Raw genomic sequence first — 16,720 nt, 5'->3', positions numbered from 1 at the left:
AGTTCCCCACGCGGGGCTGCATGTCCCCTGTCCCCCTAGGGGTGTCAGCGCTGGGGACTCCCTGTGGCTCCCTCCAACCCCCCCATGTGTCCCCTGTCCCCCTAGGGGTGTCAGCGCTGGGGACTCCCTGTGGCTCCCTCCAACCCCCCCATGTGTCCCCTGTCCCCCTCGGGGTGTCAGCGCTGGGGACTCCCTGTGGCTCCCTCCAACCCCCCCATGTGTCCCCTGTCCCCCTCGGGGTGTCAGCGCTGGGGACCCCCGGGGACCCCCCCACGAGGGGCGTGGCCTCCCATTCATGCTGTCGGTGACGTCACGGAAGGCGTGACCAATGGGAGCGGCGAAGTGGCCCCGCCCATGGTGCGACTCTTAAAGCGCCGCCGCCGCCGCCGCGCGTCCGTCCGAGCGTGTGTCCATCCATTCATCCATTCCCTGATCCAGCCCTCCGTCCGGCCGTCCTCCCGAGCCATGAGGAGGCTCTTGCTCCTGCTGTGCAGCGCCGTGTCCTGTTGCATCGCGGCGCGGGGCGCGGAGGCGGCGCTGCCGGCGGCAGGAGGTGGGTGAGCGCGGTCCCACGCGGGACCGGGGGAGCCGCGGAGCGGGTTCGTCCCCTCCCGGGGCAGGCGGGTTCGGAGGCGCTTTGCTGACCCTTCTCTCCCGCTGGCTCGCAGATGGCAGCGCGGAGCGTGTGCCGGCACAGAAGGCGCGGGTGAAGTTCGGTCTCCGCTCGTCGCCGGACGCCGGTGAGGATGGTTGCACGCTCGTCATCGGCCAGCACCAGTGCCTAGAGGACTGCAAGTTCAACGTGACAGCTAAAACCTTCTTCATCATTCACGGCTGGACGGTAAGTGTGAAGAATCCTGGGCAGTGCTGAGTCTGCCCACTCAGAGGGAGTAAACTGCCCTGCAAATGGGCTGTGTCTCCAGAATATTGATTTTCAGGAATTTCTGTGACTGCCTCATTCCCGAAGGTGTTCAAGGCCGGGTTGGATGGCACTTTGAACAACCTGGTCTCGTGGAAGATGTCTCTGTCCATGGCAGGGGACTTGAAACTAGATTATCTTTAAGGTCCTTTCCCACCCAAACCATTGTAGAATCCTATGAATATAGGAATTTGGGAAAACCTTTCATGTTCTGAGCACAGTGGTCTCTTAAAAGCTGTGCTTCTATTGAGATCTCTGGAGCAAAGAACTCTGGGTCAGGCTTAGGAACTCTGAAATCACCCAACTCATTCATAACTGCTCAAGATCACTTCATAGCTCTGTAACGTGAACGTGGCACTAAAATCCAGCTGACTGACCCCTGTGAATGTGACACTTGACTTCACGGGCACATGTATAGACCTTCTGTAATCGTAGCTGTGTGCCCAGCCCTGACGTCTGCTACGTGGTCTCCTTGATAAAGAAACAAGAGGGCACACAGACTTTATCAAGCTTTATAATTCTGCATTTGATGAGACTGAGTGTGTGGCACGAGGGCACTTATCAGCTCTGCCAGGGCTTACGCAAACCGTAGTGCCAGGTCTGGCGAATAATTTTGCAATCCATCAGAATTTCTGAAACTCTTGAGAAAAAGTGCGATAAGGTGGCACATAACGAATGCCTCTCCCTCCTGCCCTAAAAGGCAGGTGGATAATTACAGCCAGAGTCTCTCAAAACCTGTTTTTCTTACTCCATTGCAATGCATGCTCTTACTGCATTGCTGAGAGGTAGTGGGGCTTGCAGAGGAGCAGCATGCAGCTGGAGCAGCGTATGTAAATGACATGCAAATAACTTGACTGTGGAGGTGTCATCTTGGTCCTGCAAGCTGGAAACTGACACCTGAATCTCTTTCTAGATGAGTGGCATGTTCGAAACCTGGCTTGACAGCTTGGTGTCCGCACTGCAGGAGAGGGAGAAGGATGCCAACGTGGTTGTGGTGGACTGGCTCTCTCTTGCCCACCAGCTCTACACTGATGCCGTGAACAACACACAGATTGTTGGAAAAACCATAGCAAGGCTGCTTGACTGGTTACAGGTAGTGCAAGCTGAGAGCAGTCTCTGTTGTAATGCTCGGTTAGGGACTGTTGCACAAGGCTGCAGAGTGTTCACCAGCTCCAAGGCTCACCAGCGGTGCAGGCTCTGCTGTAACACCCACCTCAGGGCTTGGCCAGGTGATGGCTCATAGCTGCAGTGCTGCTGCCCTGCCTTCCTGAAAGATGCTGCCTTGCAGCACGCTCGGGTCAGTGGTGCTGAAGTGCAGTTCAGATTTGGGAGTGCTGCCTGAGCAATGTGGGCTTGGGAGTTGGGCATTCAGAGCCATCACTGGCTTGGCAGGAGGGTGGGGAAGGAGAAGGAGAGGTCCGTGGTGCTGCACTCGGCACCTGAGGCCATGGCCAGTGCTGAGTCTGCTGGAAGCTCCCAGGGGGAAAGTTTTATTCTTTATGATAAAGAATATCTTAATTGGGGCTGGAACATGGGTAAACCACAAGGGCCATCCAAACCATTCCACTCATCTTGATGGAATACAAAACAAAGTGTGCTTATCTGCCCTCTTCCCCCCATCTCTTCTTGGAATTAGACTTTCTATTCCTGCAGATAGAAGCAGCACCAGATGCCCGGAAAGACAGGGGATCAAACTCTCATATTTTCTTTTCCTTGCAGGAAAACCCGCTCTTCAAGCTTGAGAATGTCCACCTGATTGGGTACAGCCTGGGTGCCCATGTGGCTGGCTTTGCTGGTAACCACGTCCATGGGACCATAGGCAGAATTACAGGCAAGTGGCTTTCTAAGCAGTCTCTCTCCTGTCCTTCCTGGCAGTGAGTTTCTCCGAAGAGGCTCCATTTCCTGTGTTGCTACAATGTTGTTTTGGTGTTATTCTTCCAGAAATGACAAGTTTTCTGTTTGTGGCAGCAGTGGAAAGCACAGGTCTCTTCACATCAATTGTAGCAGGGTTTCAAAGAAAAAGCCTTACCCAGGACAAACTGGTCCTGGGTTTATTTGAATTTAAATGTCGGCTCGAAACAAGTCCAGCTCAAGCTCTTACTACCTAAATGCTATTCCTCTGAGTGATACTGGTTTTGTAATTGTAGCTCATAAACTAATGGAAATGAGAGCTATTGGGTGCTGTTTGTCCTACAGGATGTCTGATTAAAAAAAGAAAAAAAATCAAACAGTTGTAACCCCTCATTCTGGAAATATCTGAAGACTTTGCTTCCAGCTCCAGAGGAAAGCTGATTTCAGCATGTGAGAACTTAGGGCATAGTACAAGGGGTTGCATTAAGCATTTAAATGTGACACTGGCAGTGAGAATTCCACAGAGCCTAGCAATAAGTGTCTGTATTTAGTTAATCAGGAAAAAAAATCACCTGACAGTCAAGTTGTAGAAATGCTCTGGCGTGCAGCTTCAGGTTGGGGGTGAGGCTCAGGGGTTAACAGAGCATCCCAAACCCATCATGGGATCTCAGATGCAGGGATTACCTGAAATTGTGTTAGTCCCTCCGTATGTGCAGTCTGAGAACAGACTAAATGTCAATGAGGCAGCTTTGGCTGCCAGCTGTCCCTGGGGTGTTAAACCTCTTCTGGTCTTTGGAGCTGCCTCTTGAATCATGTCTTCACCATGACCTAGTGAAGGCTCTTTGCTTCCAACAGGCAATCTGATCATGGTGCTACTATTGGGTTGTATTGCTCCAAAAGTGGAGCGGGACATCTTTATTTGTTCCCTCGGTGAGCCCATGGTGAAGACATCTTGGGGGATAGTACCAGCAATGGGGCTGGGACTGTCTGTGTATCAGCTGGTGAGGAGACATGCCAGCAGCAGGCTTCTGGCTGTATTCTGTAGGAAATAGCCCAATTTCTTACCTGGCCCTTTGTGTTCTGTCTCTGACTCCAGGCTTGGATCCTGCTGGCCCCATGTTTGAAGGAGTGGACCCCAGCAGGCGCCTCTCCCCCGATGATGCCAACTTTGTGGATGTCCTTCACACCTACACCAGGGAAACACTGGGTGTTAGCATTGGGATCCAGATGCCTGTGGGCCACATTGACATCTACCCCAATGGGGGAGACTTCCAGCCTGGCTGTGGCCTAAGTGATGTCTTGGGAGCCATTGCCTATGGGAGTAAGTTCTCTTTACCTTTTGCCTCTGTTCAGTGTAGACTTCTCACAAGTAGACTGGCATTGATGCTGGGGGGTGGCCTTTTCCATAAAAGCAAAGAAAACCATTTCTTCCTTCTAAATTGTCTGTACTACTGGAGATAGTTGCTGGAAACTATACCTGCTTTTAATTCCCATTCTCACTCCCAACATCTGATCATAATCTGTGGTCTTCTTATGCTGGGACTAGGAACCTCTTGAAGCTCTTCATGGTAGGGACTAAGTGAGCATCTCCCACTAACCTCCTGAATTGCTGCTGTTAGAGAACTGTTGAAGTTTGGCCACGCTCAGCTCATGTTGGGCTGCAGAAAGGCATAGCTCACTTTATCTTACGGGCTGCTGGGGTGACAACTGCTTAAACCCAGTGTATCCCTTGCAACTCTGCCTCCCTAGCAATTGGTGAAGTTGTTAAGTGTGAGCATGAGCGGTCTGTGCACCTCTTCGTGGACTCCCTGGTGAACCAGGACAAGCAGAGCTTCGCATTTCAGTGCACCGACTCCAGTCGCTTCAAGAAGGGCATCTGCCTGAGCTGCCGCAAGAACCGCTGCAACGGCATCGGCTACAACGCCCGCAGGATCCGGCACAAGAGGAACAGCAAGATGTACCTGAAAACCAGGGCTGACATGCCCTTCAAAGGTATGCTTCCCCTCCCTGGAGGAGCATGGCCTCCCTGTGGGAGCAGCCTCCCAGAGTTGGTGTTGGGAAGGATGTCAAGGTGGAGGAGCAGCATCGCCCCGAAGCCGTGCAGCTGCAGGCGTCGGTGTTCCACTGGCCCCCGGCTGCACTTCTGTCCTGTGGCATTAATGTGCTCCTTCCTCCCTGTGGAATGAACCCACAAGAATGCTCTGCCTTTTGAGCAGGACTGCAGTTCACCTGCTGTGCTTGCAAAACTCAACCTCAGAGCAGTGTAAGCCTTCCCCAGAGTGGAGCTGCTGCTGTTGTTGTGTAAAACTCAAATTTGTAATCAGCAAGGGCAGGAAAAAGTGATCAGTGCTGTCTCACTAAAGGAAGGGTCTGGTCTTTGCTAGCCAGCACTATTTCACACCAAGCAACACTGAGCAACGTCTCTTTCAGCACAGTTGGTTCCATCTCTGCTCTCCCCTTTCTCTCCAGTCTACCACTACCAGATGAAAATGCATGTCTTCAGCTATAAGGGCTTGGGAGAGGTGGATCCCACCTTCTCTGTCACCCTCCACGGCACCAATGGAGACTCTGAGCCTCTCTCTTTAGAAATGTAAGTGATCTGGCTTTTGTGTTTTTACCTAAGTAAGAAGGCCACAGGGACTACACAGGATGGCAGCATTCTTTTTCCTCTGCTAACACTGGCATTGCATCCCAGCCTAGCAGCCTCGCTTCATCACCTTTCAAAAAAGCCTTTCATCCAGTAGCCTAATTATAATTTATTACTGGATGAATTGAGAACATTTTAATGTGCCCAGTCCTTTACATGCTAGCATTCATGTCTCATTGCTTTTTTGTGTGTGTTTGTTTGTTTGTTTTGCTTTTCCCTTTCCCCATTTGGACATAGGCTGAAATATCTCTGGAGGTGCTTCTGACCTCCTTTAGCCTCTCCCAAAAGAAAGACCAGGCATAAAACCCACCTTTAAGCTATGGAAGGATGGCCAAGCTAAGTTCTCGATGCATTGTGTGTAACCAGCTATCTGAGCTCACCTCAGTGTAATCAGTAATTAACTGGTGACAGTTGAATGTGCAGCACTTGATGAGCTGTAAGGGCTGTGTTAAACTCCTGGCACAGAACAAAGGAGCACCTGGCATGCTTCCATAAGGAAAAAATTCTGAGTGTCTGCCTCTCTTTCAGGCTTGATCTAATCGGCCTAAACGCTACGAACACCTTCCTGGTCTATACTGAGGAGGACATGGGTGAACTTCTGAAAATAAAGCTCACCTGGGAGGGGACATCTCAGTCATGGTATGATCTGTGGAAAGAGCTGAGGAGCTACTGGTACAGGCCCGTGAATTCCTCCCAGGAGCTCCACATCAGACGAATACGTGTGAAATCTGGGGAAACGCAGCAGAGGTAATAATTGTGCTAGGCTGCACGTGAACTGACCTGAAACTTCAACCCAGAACTGAGAAAAACAAGCTGGTGTTTTGGCTGTAGTTGGTATCCTGAGCTGCCTTTCATTTTTAGTGTCACCAGCTAATGCTCCTTTGTGGTGTAAGAGAGCAGGTCACTGTCCTGCACGAGGCTGCAAACAGGCTTTAAGCAAAACTAGTCACCACAGAGCAGATCTGGGGTGTTCTTTTGCTTTATTTTGATACTGTGGCATCCCCTGGGGACTAAGTTAACCTGCTTCAAGGTGGTTTAGATCATACCTAAAGCGTTACAACACTGAGCACCAAAAGTACTGAAACATGGATGGTCACGGCTGTTACTTACAGGCTTAATGTGCTGATTTGGCACAACCAGCAGGACCTAAAACTGCAACCAATAACATGGTGACACCAGCCCCTCAAGCACTGCATTGCTTCTTCTGGCATCTGCCTGGGGGTTGGAACGAGGTGATTTTTAAGAGCCTTTCCAAACCCAACCCATATCCCTGGATCATAGAGTTGACTATAGAATTCTAGTGGAAGATTCTCTACTGTGGCAGGAATGATTTTTAAGGTCCCATCCCAGCCAAATCATTCTCTGATTCTATGATTCTCTGCAAGTGGAAAGTTACCTGAACATCCAAAAAGTATTAAAACTTCCAAGCACATAGCACTGCACTCCCACTTCCTTTGTTAATGGTGATCTGAAGGTAACCCAGATTTGTCAAAGAGCAGCAGTTGACACTGACGATTTCCCACATTTCTCAGAGCTTTAAATAAGCATCACCTGTCATCTGTAAGGTATTCTGCATCCTGGCTTGTACGAAACACAGGGGTAGTAGAAGCAAAGATCCCCAGTTAAAATATTGAAGTAGGAAGTAAAACAGCTGCTCAAGGGGCTGATGGTGTATCCAGATGCTCTGTGGGATGGATGTCTAATCGAACAACTCGTCCTAGAATTAGCTGCAATCTGTATTACTTGTTAATTGTTAATCATGGAGACAGCAGGTACCTTGACTTCTGATTCCTCCTCCTCCTAGGTTTGCTTTCTGTGTGGAGGACTCCCAGCTAACCAGTATATCTCCTGGCAAAGAGCTCTGGTTTGTGAAATGCACAGAGGAATGGCAGAAAAGGTATGGAAGTCAGTCAAGAGAAATTCTGTCTGATGCGTGTGGCTTGGCTGGGATGAGTGGAACCTTCTCCTTTTTTTTTTTTTTTTTTTTTTCAGACCCCAAAACCTCTTTTCTTTCATAAAAGATAAGGATTTTTAGCCTAAGATTCACAGCTATCAGACTTAATTGTCATGTATGCTATATCTATTGCTAAGTAGGTGATATTATTCTCCCTTCTGACCTTGGATTGTCACCTTGTACCTTTACATGTTTACTGCCAAATGGGTGTAGCTCAGTCCTTGGTCCTAATTGTGGTAGGTGCTAAATTGAGGTGCCACCAATGCCCCAGATCTGTGCAAGAGTGGAAAGGTAAGTAAGAGGCATCTATTAAGTGCCCTGTAAAACAGGGGGAAGCTAGCAGGAGTGCAGGGCATTGCCTCAAAGATTGTTTCAGTCTGGTAGAAGACCCTGAGCTGCCAAGAAATCTCTTGGTTAAAGTTTGAGCTCAACTGAATGAGCAAGACACAGGTGAGGACTTGCCATGGTGTTACAGCCCTGACTCCTACAGCCTCATCTCCAGGCCTGCTGATCTCTTCTGGTCCAGGAGAGTGCAAACTCTGCCACTGCCAAAGCATCTCAGCCTTGCTTAACCTCTGGGGGACTTCCCAGACACCTAGAACTATCCTCAGAGCATGACTTCCAGAAAGTCTGGTCCCAGCAGCAACAACCTGATTGCCTCAGATGCCTCCAGTCATATTTTGAATGAATCCCTATTCATTTGACTAAAGGATACTTTCCTTTGGATTCAGCCCAGCCTTTTGCCCTCTCTTAAATTTCAGTTTGGAGACTTGGAGCTTTATCACTTCTAATCCAGAGGACAAAGTGCTTGTTAGGGCTAGCAGAGCCCCGTGGAAGTCAAGCTTTGCACAGCCCTCCTGGGCAGCAGAGCTCGGCTCAGAAATGCGAGCTGGTCCCACTCCAGGTTTGGCAGAAACCAGCAAGCTGTGCTATGCACGGTAGCAAACAATTCTGTGAATGAAACCCCTGTGCAAAAACTTGTTGCCCTGCCACAAGTCTCGAAAGATTGAGTAAACAGTCCTGCAGGTACAATAAAAGGCTGTTTTGATATGCTACTTGGTAACCCCCATAAAACAGAATTGCTGGCAGATGTGCCCTTCCTGCTTGCTCGTGCCGTGCAGCTTGTGCACGAGGCAGAGGAGCTGAGCTCAGCTCCAGCACACCATTTTTTCTAGGAAATGATCCTTTCTCCCAGAAATTATGAATGATTAATTGCTGTTCAGCTCTCTGTTTCTGCCAAGTCAGTGCAATATTATAGTTCCCTACTTGGAGATTGAGCCTGCAAACATCTGTCCATCCCAAATGGAGCTGCACAGGCAGGGTCTAGCTCAAGCCCTGTAATTTCTGCTTGCAGCCTGCATAATGTCTGCTGCAGGCTCTCACTGAGTAGCTACTGGGCAAAGTGTGGCTTTGACAGAATAAAACACCAACCTGTGCTGTCCAAACCTGTTCTTGGCATCCCAGAAGTTCTTAGAAATTCTTCATTACTCCTCTTAACTTCTGCATTTAACTAGGTATCTTTTTTGCTGTTTTCCCCAGATCTGTCTCAAATCTCCTCTGAAGGCTCCCCGTAAGACTCAAACCAAGCAACCTAGATGCATGAAGACCACACAGGTGGCAAGATGCTCTGGGGAAAACCTGGCTTGGTAGCACTTAAAAAAACTAGCTGTTAAGGACAAAACATCTTGGACTGGATGCAAGAAACTGAGGAGCAATTGATGAACTGTGGTCCTAGACCTAGAATAACTAAAACTCCATTTTCCCTTTCCCGAAGAGCCTGGTTTGTGCATTTAACCTTGCCTTGACCTGTTACACGCTGCATTTTCCCTTCCCTGCTCCCATTAACTAGAACTATGGATGAGATCTTCACAGACTGAGAGCTCAGCTATGATCTTCTGGTCTGCCTGCCAGTGGAGTTGAGAAGACAAATAACCATGCTAACTGCCCATCAGACCGTGGATGACAGAGCCACCAAGAACAAATTAGCACCTAGGGTAGGAGTTACCACGGTCCTGTAGCACTGTGGGCTGCGGGAAGGGGAGACCAGCACAGGTCAGCTGTGTGGGGTTGTCCAGGGAAGGGCTGGGGATAAGCACAATGCCACTTAATTCAAGTTGTCCTTTGCTTGCCTTAAAAATAATCTGTTCTGATACTGAAATGTCTATTTACCTGACATATGGCCTGATAAGAAGGCAGTGCTCTGTCCTCCCTGCTCTGGGGCAGGACATGGTGCAGGTGGTGGTGGTGGTGGTGGTGGTGGCAGCTGCTCCTTGCCCCCTGGTCAGTGTCCACAGTGGGGCCACCCAGTCCCACAAATGGATCCCTTTTTAAGAGGCAAAGAGTAGCTGCCCTTGTACTGACTACAGGGATGGAGGAAGGTGAAGCACTGTGCTGCCTTGGGAGAGCTTTGCACTGCTCCCTTTAACTGCTGAGGATGCATTCCTCTCTGCTCAGAAGCTGTTGTAGTACCAATGCATAATTAAGACCTTATTTATGAGTAAAGTGCCAAACATGCTGCCCTCATTGTCACAACACCCCAGTTGGATTCCCTGGTCCCAGGTGATCTTGGCTTTGCTTTGAGTTGGACAGACTCTACAGCTGTCCTGTTTGCTACAGCAGAGTGGACCTTGTCAGGTGGTGAACTGGGTTTTGTTTCGGTTGCTTGCTTTTCTCTTTTTTTTTTTTTTTTCCTTTTTATTTTTGGAAAGAGAATTGGTAAAACAACCCTTGAGCTTTTGGCATGCAGAAAGGCAATCTCAAAAATGGTGTTGCCAGGTGGTGCACTGAGGTCTGAAGTCTTAGCAAGTCCTTCTGAGGCCTGCAAATCTCTTCAGTTTTTGTAAAGCTTCAATCCAACCAAAGCAAGCACATTTGGGGATATTTTTTTTCATGGTTTTATGCAAAGTCTTCAATAACTGAAGCCTTTGGTAAGTATCTGTGACTTGTTGCCATGCCATACTTAGAGAAGTTTCAAAGCCCTATTTGTATATTGTGGTTTTTGTATGACTTAAAACATAATTTATTTCTCATATTGTATATATGTAAAGTTTTAAACATTTTGGTTTCGAGTAACAGTTTTTATAAGCCTTGAGATAAAAAATAAAGGGCTTTGTAAAAATCACTGAAGTCTTGTTATTGATCACAGAATCATTTAGGTTGGAAAGACCCTCCAAGAACATCGAGTCCAACCCTGCCCCCAGCTCTGCAAAGGCCACCACTGTCCCATGTCCCCAAGTGCCACATCCACACACATCCAGGCATGGGGTTTCCACCACTGCCCTGGGCAGCTCTTCCAGGGCTCAACAACCCTTTCCATGAAGAAATTTTCCCTAATTTCCAACCTGAGCCTCCCCTGGCACAGCTTGAGGCTGTTTCCTCTCCTCCTGTCCCTGTTCCCTGGGGGCAGAGCCCGACCCTCCCCTGGCTGCCCCCTCCTGTCAGGGACTTGTGCAGAGCCATTTACCAAAAGCTTTGACATTCCTTGCCAGAACAGCTGTCTATGACTGTCTTGTTCCTCTCTGCAGGTCCCTGATACCTGCAGCCATGTACAGCACCCTCCTTCTTCTTCAGCTCCACTGTGTTGCCAAGGCCAGGCTGTTCTCTCCATGCACCCATCACTGAGGGCCTTCAGGAATGGGCCAAGTCACTCCATATCTAAACTTTCCCTGCAGAAATGCCCCTCATGAAACATTAGGAGAGGGGGGACATGGAGCTGATCCCAGGTCTGGAGCCCCTCTGCTCTGCAGCCAGCCTGGGACAGCTGGGGGTGTTCAGCTGCACAAGAGAAGGCTCCAGGGAGAGCTCAGAGCCCCTGGCAGCGCCTAAAGGGGCTCCAGGAGAAATCAAAATCCTTCTCTGGTTTGCAGTGGAGGGTTGTTCTGGCTGCCCCTTCCCCACAGTGACCATAAGCCCCATGCAGCAGGGAACTCCAACAAAACCATTAACCTTTCCTTCCCGTGCTGTTCTCTTTCAGACATGGCAATACAACCACTGCTTTTGGCTGGGGAAAAGCAGGATTTTGTGTTACTTTCTATGGTTATTGCAGTGAGCACAGTGAACTCTGCAAAGACCATTGCTGCTGTGCCAGGCTAGTCAGGACAAGTTTAGACAAACTCCCTCTCCTCCTTTGATTTCTTCCATTAATGCTTTTTTCCTTCATTAAATGTCACTTATATTTTGCCTGAAATGCTTCACCTTTGTCTGACTTCACTAAAATAACCCATTGGTGAACACTTCTAAGAAAACTTACCCAAATCTAATCAATAACTGAGTTTTCCCAGCTTTTCCCAGCAGCAACACCACCAAATTTAAAGGGAAGCCTCTTATTGTGCTCTGCCTGCGCCTGACACAAATTGATGGCACAAATCCAGCAGCAGCAGAAGGACTTTGCAAACAGAGTAAATATGTCTGAGCTGAGGAAGATTTGCATGAAATTACTTAGTTAACCTTTCCCTGTGGAAAGCTCAGCAATGCCTGTCTGTGAGGAAAACTGTGTTGGTGGATTTGGCAGAGAGATATTTGGTGCTTGTAGGGCCCCTGATTATTCTGCACCCCAGAGCTGGAGCTGTCTTCTGATGTGTTCCTGTGGGGCTCCCTTTCACCCTGTGCAAAGTGTGTGTGGAGGAACTAACACCAGAAGTCATTCCAGATATCTGGAACTCATTTTTTGGCTGCTACCCCATGGATACAGCTGCGGAACAGGGGCTGGTGCCTCTTGCAGGGTGAGTCTCCTGCAAGGACAAGCAGGAGCTGGCCTCTAAAGGAAAAGGAGGAAGAATACAAGCTCACAAGAGAGGACAAACAGGCTGCAGCTCTTTCACATCCATGGGCATCCTCTTCAGGCATCTGGCCCTTCCTCCCAAATGCATCACTCCTGCTGCTCCACATCTTGAGGAATCACACCGGCTGGCACATCAAGATGCACCCCTGCCAGCTCCCCTAGCTGGGAGTTTGGCAGTGTATTAGACAAGTGAGAAAACAAAGGGAGGAGGGTATTTTTTTTTTTGAAGTCTCCAATGAATTTAAGATTTAAGTCTCTGAGGAATTTAGGCCTGGCAGAGCAGACACATTCCAAATCTGTGCCAGGCAGGGCTAAGGCTGGACCACTGTCTCCCCAGCTGCCTGGCATCCCTCCCCTTCCCCCAGGTTTCCTTGGGGTCTCTTTTTCCCAGCTACCCCATTCAGCCCCATGAGTCGGGTCCCCCCCAAAGGTCAGGCTGCTGAGGAACAATAGGACCAGCACAGGGAATGTTTTATAGCCCTCCTCAACCCCCATTCAGGGCTGCCCCAGCCTCGCAAGCAGCAGCAACTGAGCACTGTTTCACCAACCACCATAAAATCATCATAAAATCATCATAAAATCAGAGCACCATAGAATCCGAGAATGATTTGGGTTAAGGGATCTTAATTTAAGGGACCTTAAATTCCATCTCATTCCAACCCCCTGCCACTGGAGACATCTCTAGGGACACCTTCCACTGTCCCAGGGTCCTCCAAGCTCTGTCCAGCCCGGCCTTGGACACTTCCAGGGATCCAGGGGCAGCCACAGCTGCTCTGGGCACCCTGTGCCAGGGCCTGCCCACCCTCACAGACAGCAATTCCTTCCCAAGATCCCATTTATCCCTGCCCTCTGGCACTGGGAAGCCATTCCCTGGGTCCTGTCCCTCCAGGCCTTGTCCCCAGTCCCTCTGCAGCTCTCCTGGAGCCTCTTTAGGCCCTGCCAGAGGCTGTCCCAACCTGTCAAGCACATCCCAGCATCCCTTTTTGGAGGTGATTTGAACACAAAGTCCATTTGGACTGTGCTGCTCCCTCATTTCCCAGGGTAACAGCTCCCTTTGGCAGTGCTCTGAGGTGGATTAGCAGAGGTCCCCAATGCAGCTGCTGCCACCTATCTCACCCAACTTCATAGCTACAAAAGTCTGGGCACAAAAAGTCTGTTTGGGGTGAAAAAGACCAGCCCATCCTTTCAAGAACAAGGACAGCATGTTTTTTTGTTGGCTTCCCAAACTGAAACAATGACCCAGCCTCACTCCAGCAAGTAAAGCTTTCCCGTGGTCCCCAAGAGCAGCATCACCAAGAGATGGCTGCAACTGTCCAGGAAACCCAAGATCTCCTCAGCCTGTGCAAACCAGTTGTAATTTTACACCTGTACCGATGCTGACATTCCAACATAAATTATACAGCTCATTGCCCTCCCAGCAGTCCCATCCAGCCCAGTGGCAAACACAAACGGTCTGGCAACTTCTGCAAATTGATGCAGAAGCATCAGAGACCTCACGCTGCCCAGAGGGATGGGTAAAGCAGCTCGACCCTGAACCAACCCAAGTGTAAAACTAAAAATCAGATCATTTTTGTTGCTTGATTACTGGTTTTTTCCTATCTCTGTCCTTTCTGTTCCAGGTTGTTTTGCAGCTGTTTCACAAAGCTTCAGGACATTTATGGCAATCTATATAATGAAGACACAAAGTGCAAACATTGAGAATCCTCTTCTTCTGACCTGACTTGTAATAACACTGAAAAATGAGGAAGATGGACCAATGGAACAAGGCTTTCCAGGCCATGCTGTTCCAGCTCTCCTCATTCTGCAAAACAGCTCAGACAAAATAAGAAATGACACAACGCTTCGACAAAACATTAACGCAAATATGGTTGATGTTCTTCTCTCTCTTTTCCATGTGGCTTTCAATATCTTGGTTTTGGCTGAAAACAGACATAACCTACAAAATTATGAGGAGAAAGGCCACACCAGCTTGGCTGGAGCTAGGCAAGTGTACTGAAACAATCATACTCCCACACCATGAAACCTGCAGATGTTAATATGAAGATCCTTGCTCTGCTATCTCTGTGAAACAGCCAGACCTGTCATTGAACAACCCATCAAAGACACTCCATGGAAAAGATGGATTACATTTTCTTCATGCATTGTAATGCAGAGAATACCCAATGATCCCAGAATCAGCTGGGTAATAAGGCTTAAAATTTATCTCTAAACTTCAGATTGGTGGATCTGGGTGGTTTGCAGATGACTAAGGTTATTCAAGAACCTTGCTTCTCTCTCTAGAAATAGTTTATTAGTGTTGTCTTTATTGCTGAGGAAAAGAATCCATTCAAACACAACGAAATCCACCAACAGCAGGACAAGATAAACAGATTTGCCTTAAAAGCACTCCATGAATCAGTGAGAGAGAGAAAACCCAGATGCCTTCACCTTGGTTAACAGCTCAGCACACAAACCAGAGCAGTTCATGGCCTTCTCTCCTGAACAGTTTTCATGCAAAAAAAAAAAAATAGTTGAAGAGTTTATTTTGCTTACAGGAGTTTTCTTCTACTAGTTCAGTCTGGTCTAATATGGTCTAATGCACATTAGGTGAATGAAGGCAAGTGAAGGTAAATCAAGGTGACTGAAACTGAAAATTTAAAGGGAGAGAAGGCCCACAGAGATGCTCCAAGGGCTGGAGTCCCTCTGCTCTGCAGCCAGCCTGGGACAGCTGGGGGTGTTCAGCTGCACAAGAGAAGGCTCCAGGGAGACCTTTGGACAAGGCATGGAGGGCCAGGACCCAGGGAATGGCTTCCCAGTGCCAGAGGGCAGGGCTGGATGGGATCTTGGGAAGGAATTGCTGTCTGTGAGGGTGGGTAGGCCCTGGCACAGGGTGCCCAGAGCAGCTGTGGCTGCCCCTGGATCCCTGGAAGTGTCCAAGGCCAGGCTGGACATTGGGGCTTGGAGCAGCCTGGGACAGTGGGAGGTGTCCCTGCCCATGACACCGGATGAGTTTTACAGTCCCTTCCCACCCTAACCATTCCATGATCCTGTAACACTCTCCAACGCTGTCACAGTAGAGCACCCACCCCCAGGAGAGCAGCAGCACACTCACACACTGTACGTTTCTCTCGATGATTTCTGTAACCAAAGCCAAGGCTGCAGAAGCAGGGACGTGACAGCTTTGCTTGGAGTTGTGTCTGCAGAGCTTCCTCCTCGTCTCAGGAGCACGGAGCAGCCGCTGTCACCTAGGCTCAGGGTCACCCAGTGAGGCACTGCCCAGCAGGACTTCAGCTCAGGGCACACACGAGTGCTCCAGATGGGGCTCCTTTGAAACTTGATGGAGTTTTCCCTTGGACCTCAGCAGAGGTTTGGTGGGTTCTAACCCATGGAGAGATGCTGTTCCAGGAAGAGGAAGGAAGCTGAGCTGGAATGCCAGGTGAGGAGCACACTGCGCTGTGCAAGACTGGTTATAAGAGGCATAAATTTAGAGACATTAAAACTCTGCACACATTTTTGTCCTGTTACTTCTGCTCATCATCCTAAGTTATTAACCTAATTTCCTGTCTGGAGTCCAAGTCACACGCTGCCTCCAAGCCAGCTCCAGTAACAACATCAAAGCCCTGACCTAGACCGATCCTGTGTTCTGGCCAACAGCTACTTAACAGGACGCGATGAACTTTATATCCATTTCGTCTTTACAGGGATGAGCCAAAGGAGGCTCTCATTTTTCAGTCAGATCCAAAGATCCTCAGTTAACTTTTGCTGCCCTGTAATGGTGCTCTTAAAAGTTGTTTGCCCTTCTCAACTGGAAAACCATGAGAAATAAGTGGAGAAAACCTGACAGCGAGACAGGCAAAGCAACAAATACGATTGTGTAAATGAAATGCTGCCAAACGATCAAGGAAAAAACGACGAAATGGAAAGACTAAAACAAATAACCCCCCAGTGTTTTCTTTTCTCCTACCTCCATTACAAATGATTAAGTATGGGGGGAAGCAAGGACAAAATCAAATAGTTTTATGATATTTAAATAGATTCTATTTCCTTAAGATAATAATCACTAATACTGGAAGTAACTGGAAAGGCAACCAGAAAGAAATTTTAAACTCTTCCACTTACACTAAAATTGTATGCTAAAGAAACCCCAGACATTTTAATGAAGACTGTTTTAATTCAAATCATACCCTACAGATCACTGGAGCCAAAGCCAAGCTCTGCTCTTCATCATTAGTGTCCAGAAACCATTTAGAAGACAGATTTTTTTTTAGATAATTCTGCATAATCATTATCTGTGAAAGAAAACCTGCGCCCATGTTTTTCCATTTGCATCCTTGGGTTGGTTCCCAGTAGATTCATATCCATGTTCCTCATTGCATTTTCTTCCAAGTCTTAGAAGAATTGGCCGTCTCCGCCTAATTTAGAGAATCTGTGGGCCCATGTTTGTCCTCCAAAGGACCAATATCTGCACCCAAATATGAGTGACTCCTCTCAGGGGAGACCCCACCTGCAGAGCTGCCCCAGCCCTGGGGAACAACAGCACAAGGACCTGGAGCTGCTGCAGCCAGTCCAGAGGAGGCCACCGAGATGCTC

The 16,720-nt window shown here is 48.7% G+C and overlaps 1 protein-coding gene across 1 annotated transcript; it reads left to right on the top strand.

Moving 5' to 3' along the window:
* Positions 1 to 375: 375 nt before the first annotated feature.
* LIPG (lipase G, endothelial type) lies at positions 376 to 10,492 on the top strand. The gene is made up of 10 exons (XM_039567546.1): positions 376 to 553; positions 669 to 841; positions 1,833 to 2,012; positions 2,639 to 2,750; positions 3,867 to 4,091; positions 4,520 to 4,762; positions 5,240 to 5,360; positions 5,946 to 6,164; positions 7,222 to 7,314; positions 8,911 to 10,492. The coding sequence occupies exons 1-10, from the start codon at positions 466 to 468 to the stop codon at positions 8,930 to 8,932; spliced, it is 1,476 nt and encodes a 491-aa protein (XP_039423480.1). The 5' UTR covers positions 376 to 465; the 3' UTR covers positions 8,933 to 10,492.
* Positions 10,493 to 16,720: the final 6,228 nt, after the last annotated feature.

The sequence above is a fragment of the Corvus cornix genome, chromosome Z (assembly GCF_000738735.6).
Source record: "Corvus cornix cornix isolate S_Up_H32 chromosome Z, ASM73873v5, whole genome shotgun sequence".
NCBI classification, from domain to species: Eukaryota; Metazoa; Chordata; class Aves; order Passeriformes; family Corvidae; genus Corvus; species Corvus cornix.
The sequence above is the reverse complement of the archived record's forward strand: the minus strand, read 5'-3'. Positions and strand labels throughout refer to the sequence as shown.

Excerpts from the sequence above, each read along its gene's own strand:
- LIPG (XM_039567546.1), top strand. The coding sequence starts at position 466 with ATGAGGAGGCTCTTGCTCCTGCTGTGCAGCGCCGTGTCCTGTTGCATC. Across the intron at positions 4,763-5,239 it reads GGCTGACATGCCCTTCAAAG|TCTACCACTACCAGATGAAA; the intron begins GTATGCTTCCCC and ends CTTTCTCTCCAG. Across the intron at positions 7,315-8,910 it reads ACAGAGGAATGGCAGAAAAG|ATCTGTCTCAAATCTCCTCT; the intron begins GTATGGAAGTCA and ends TGTTTTCCCCAG.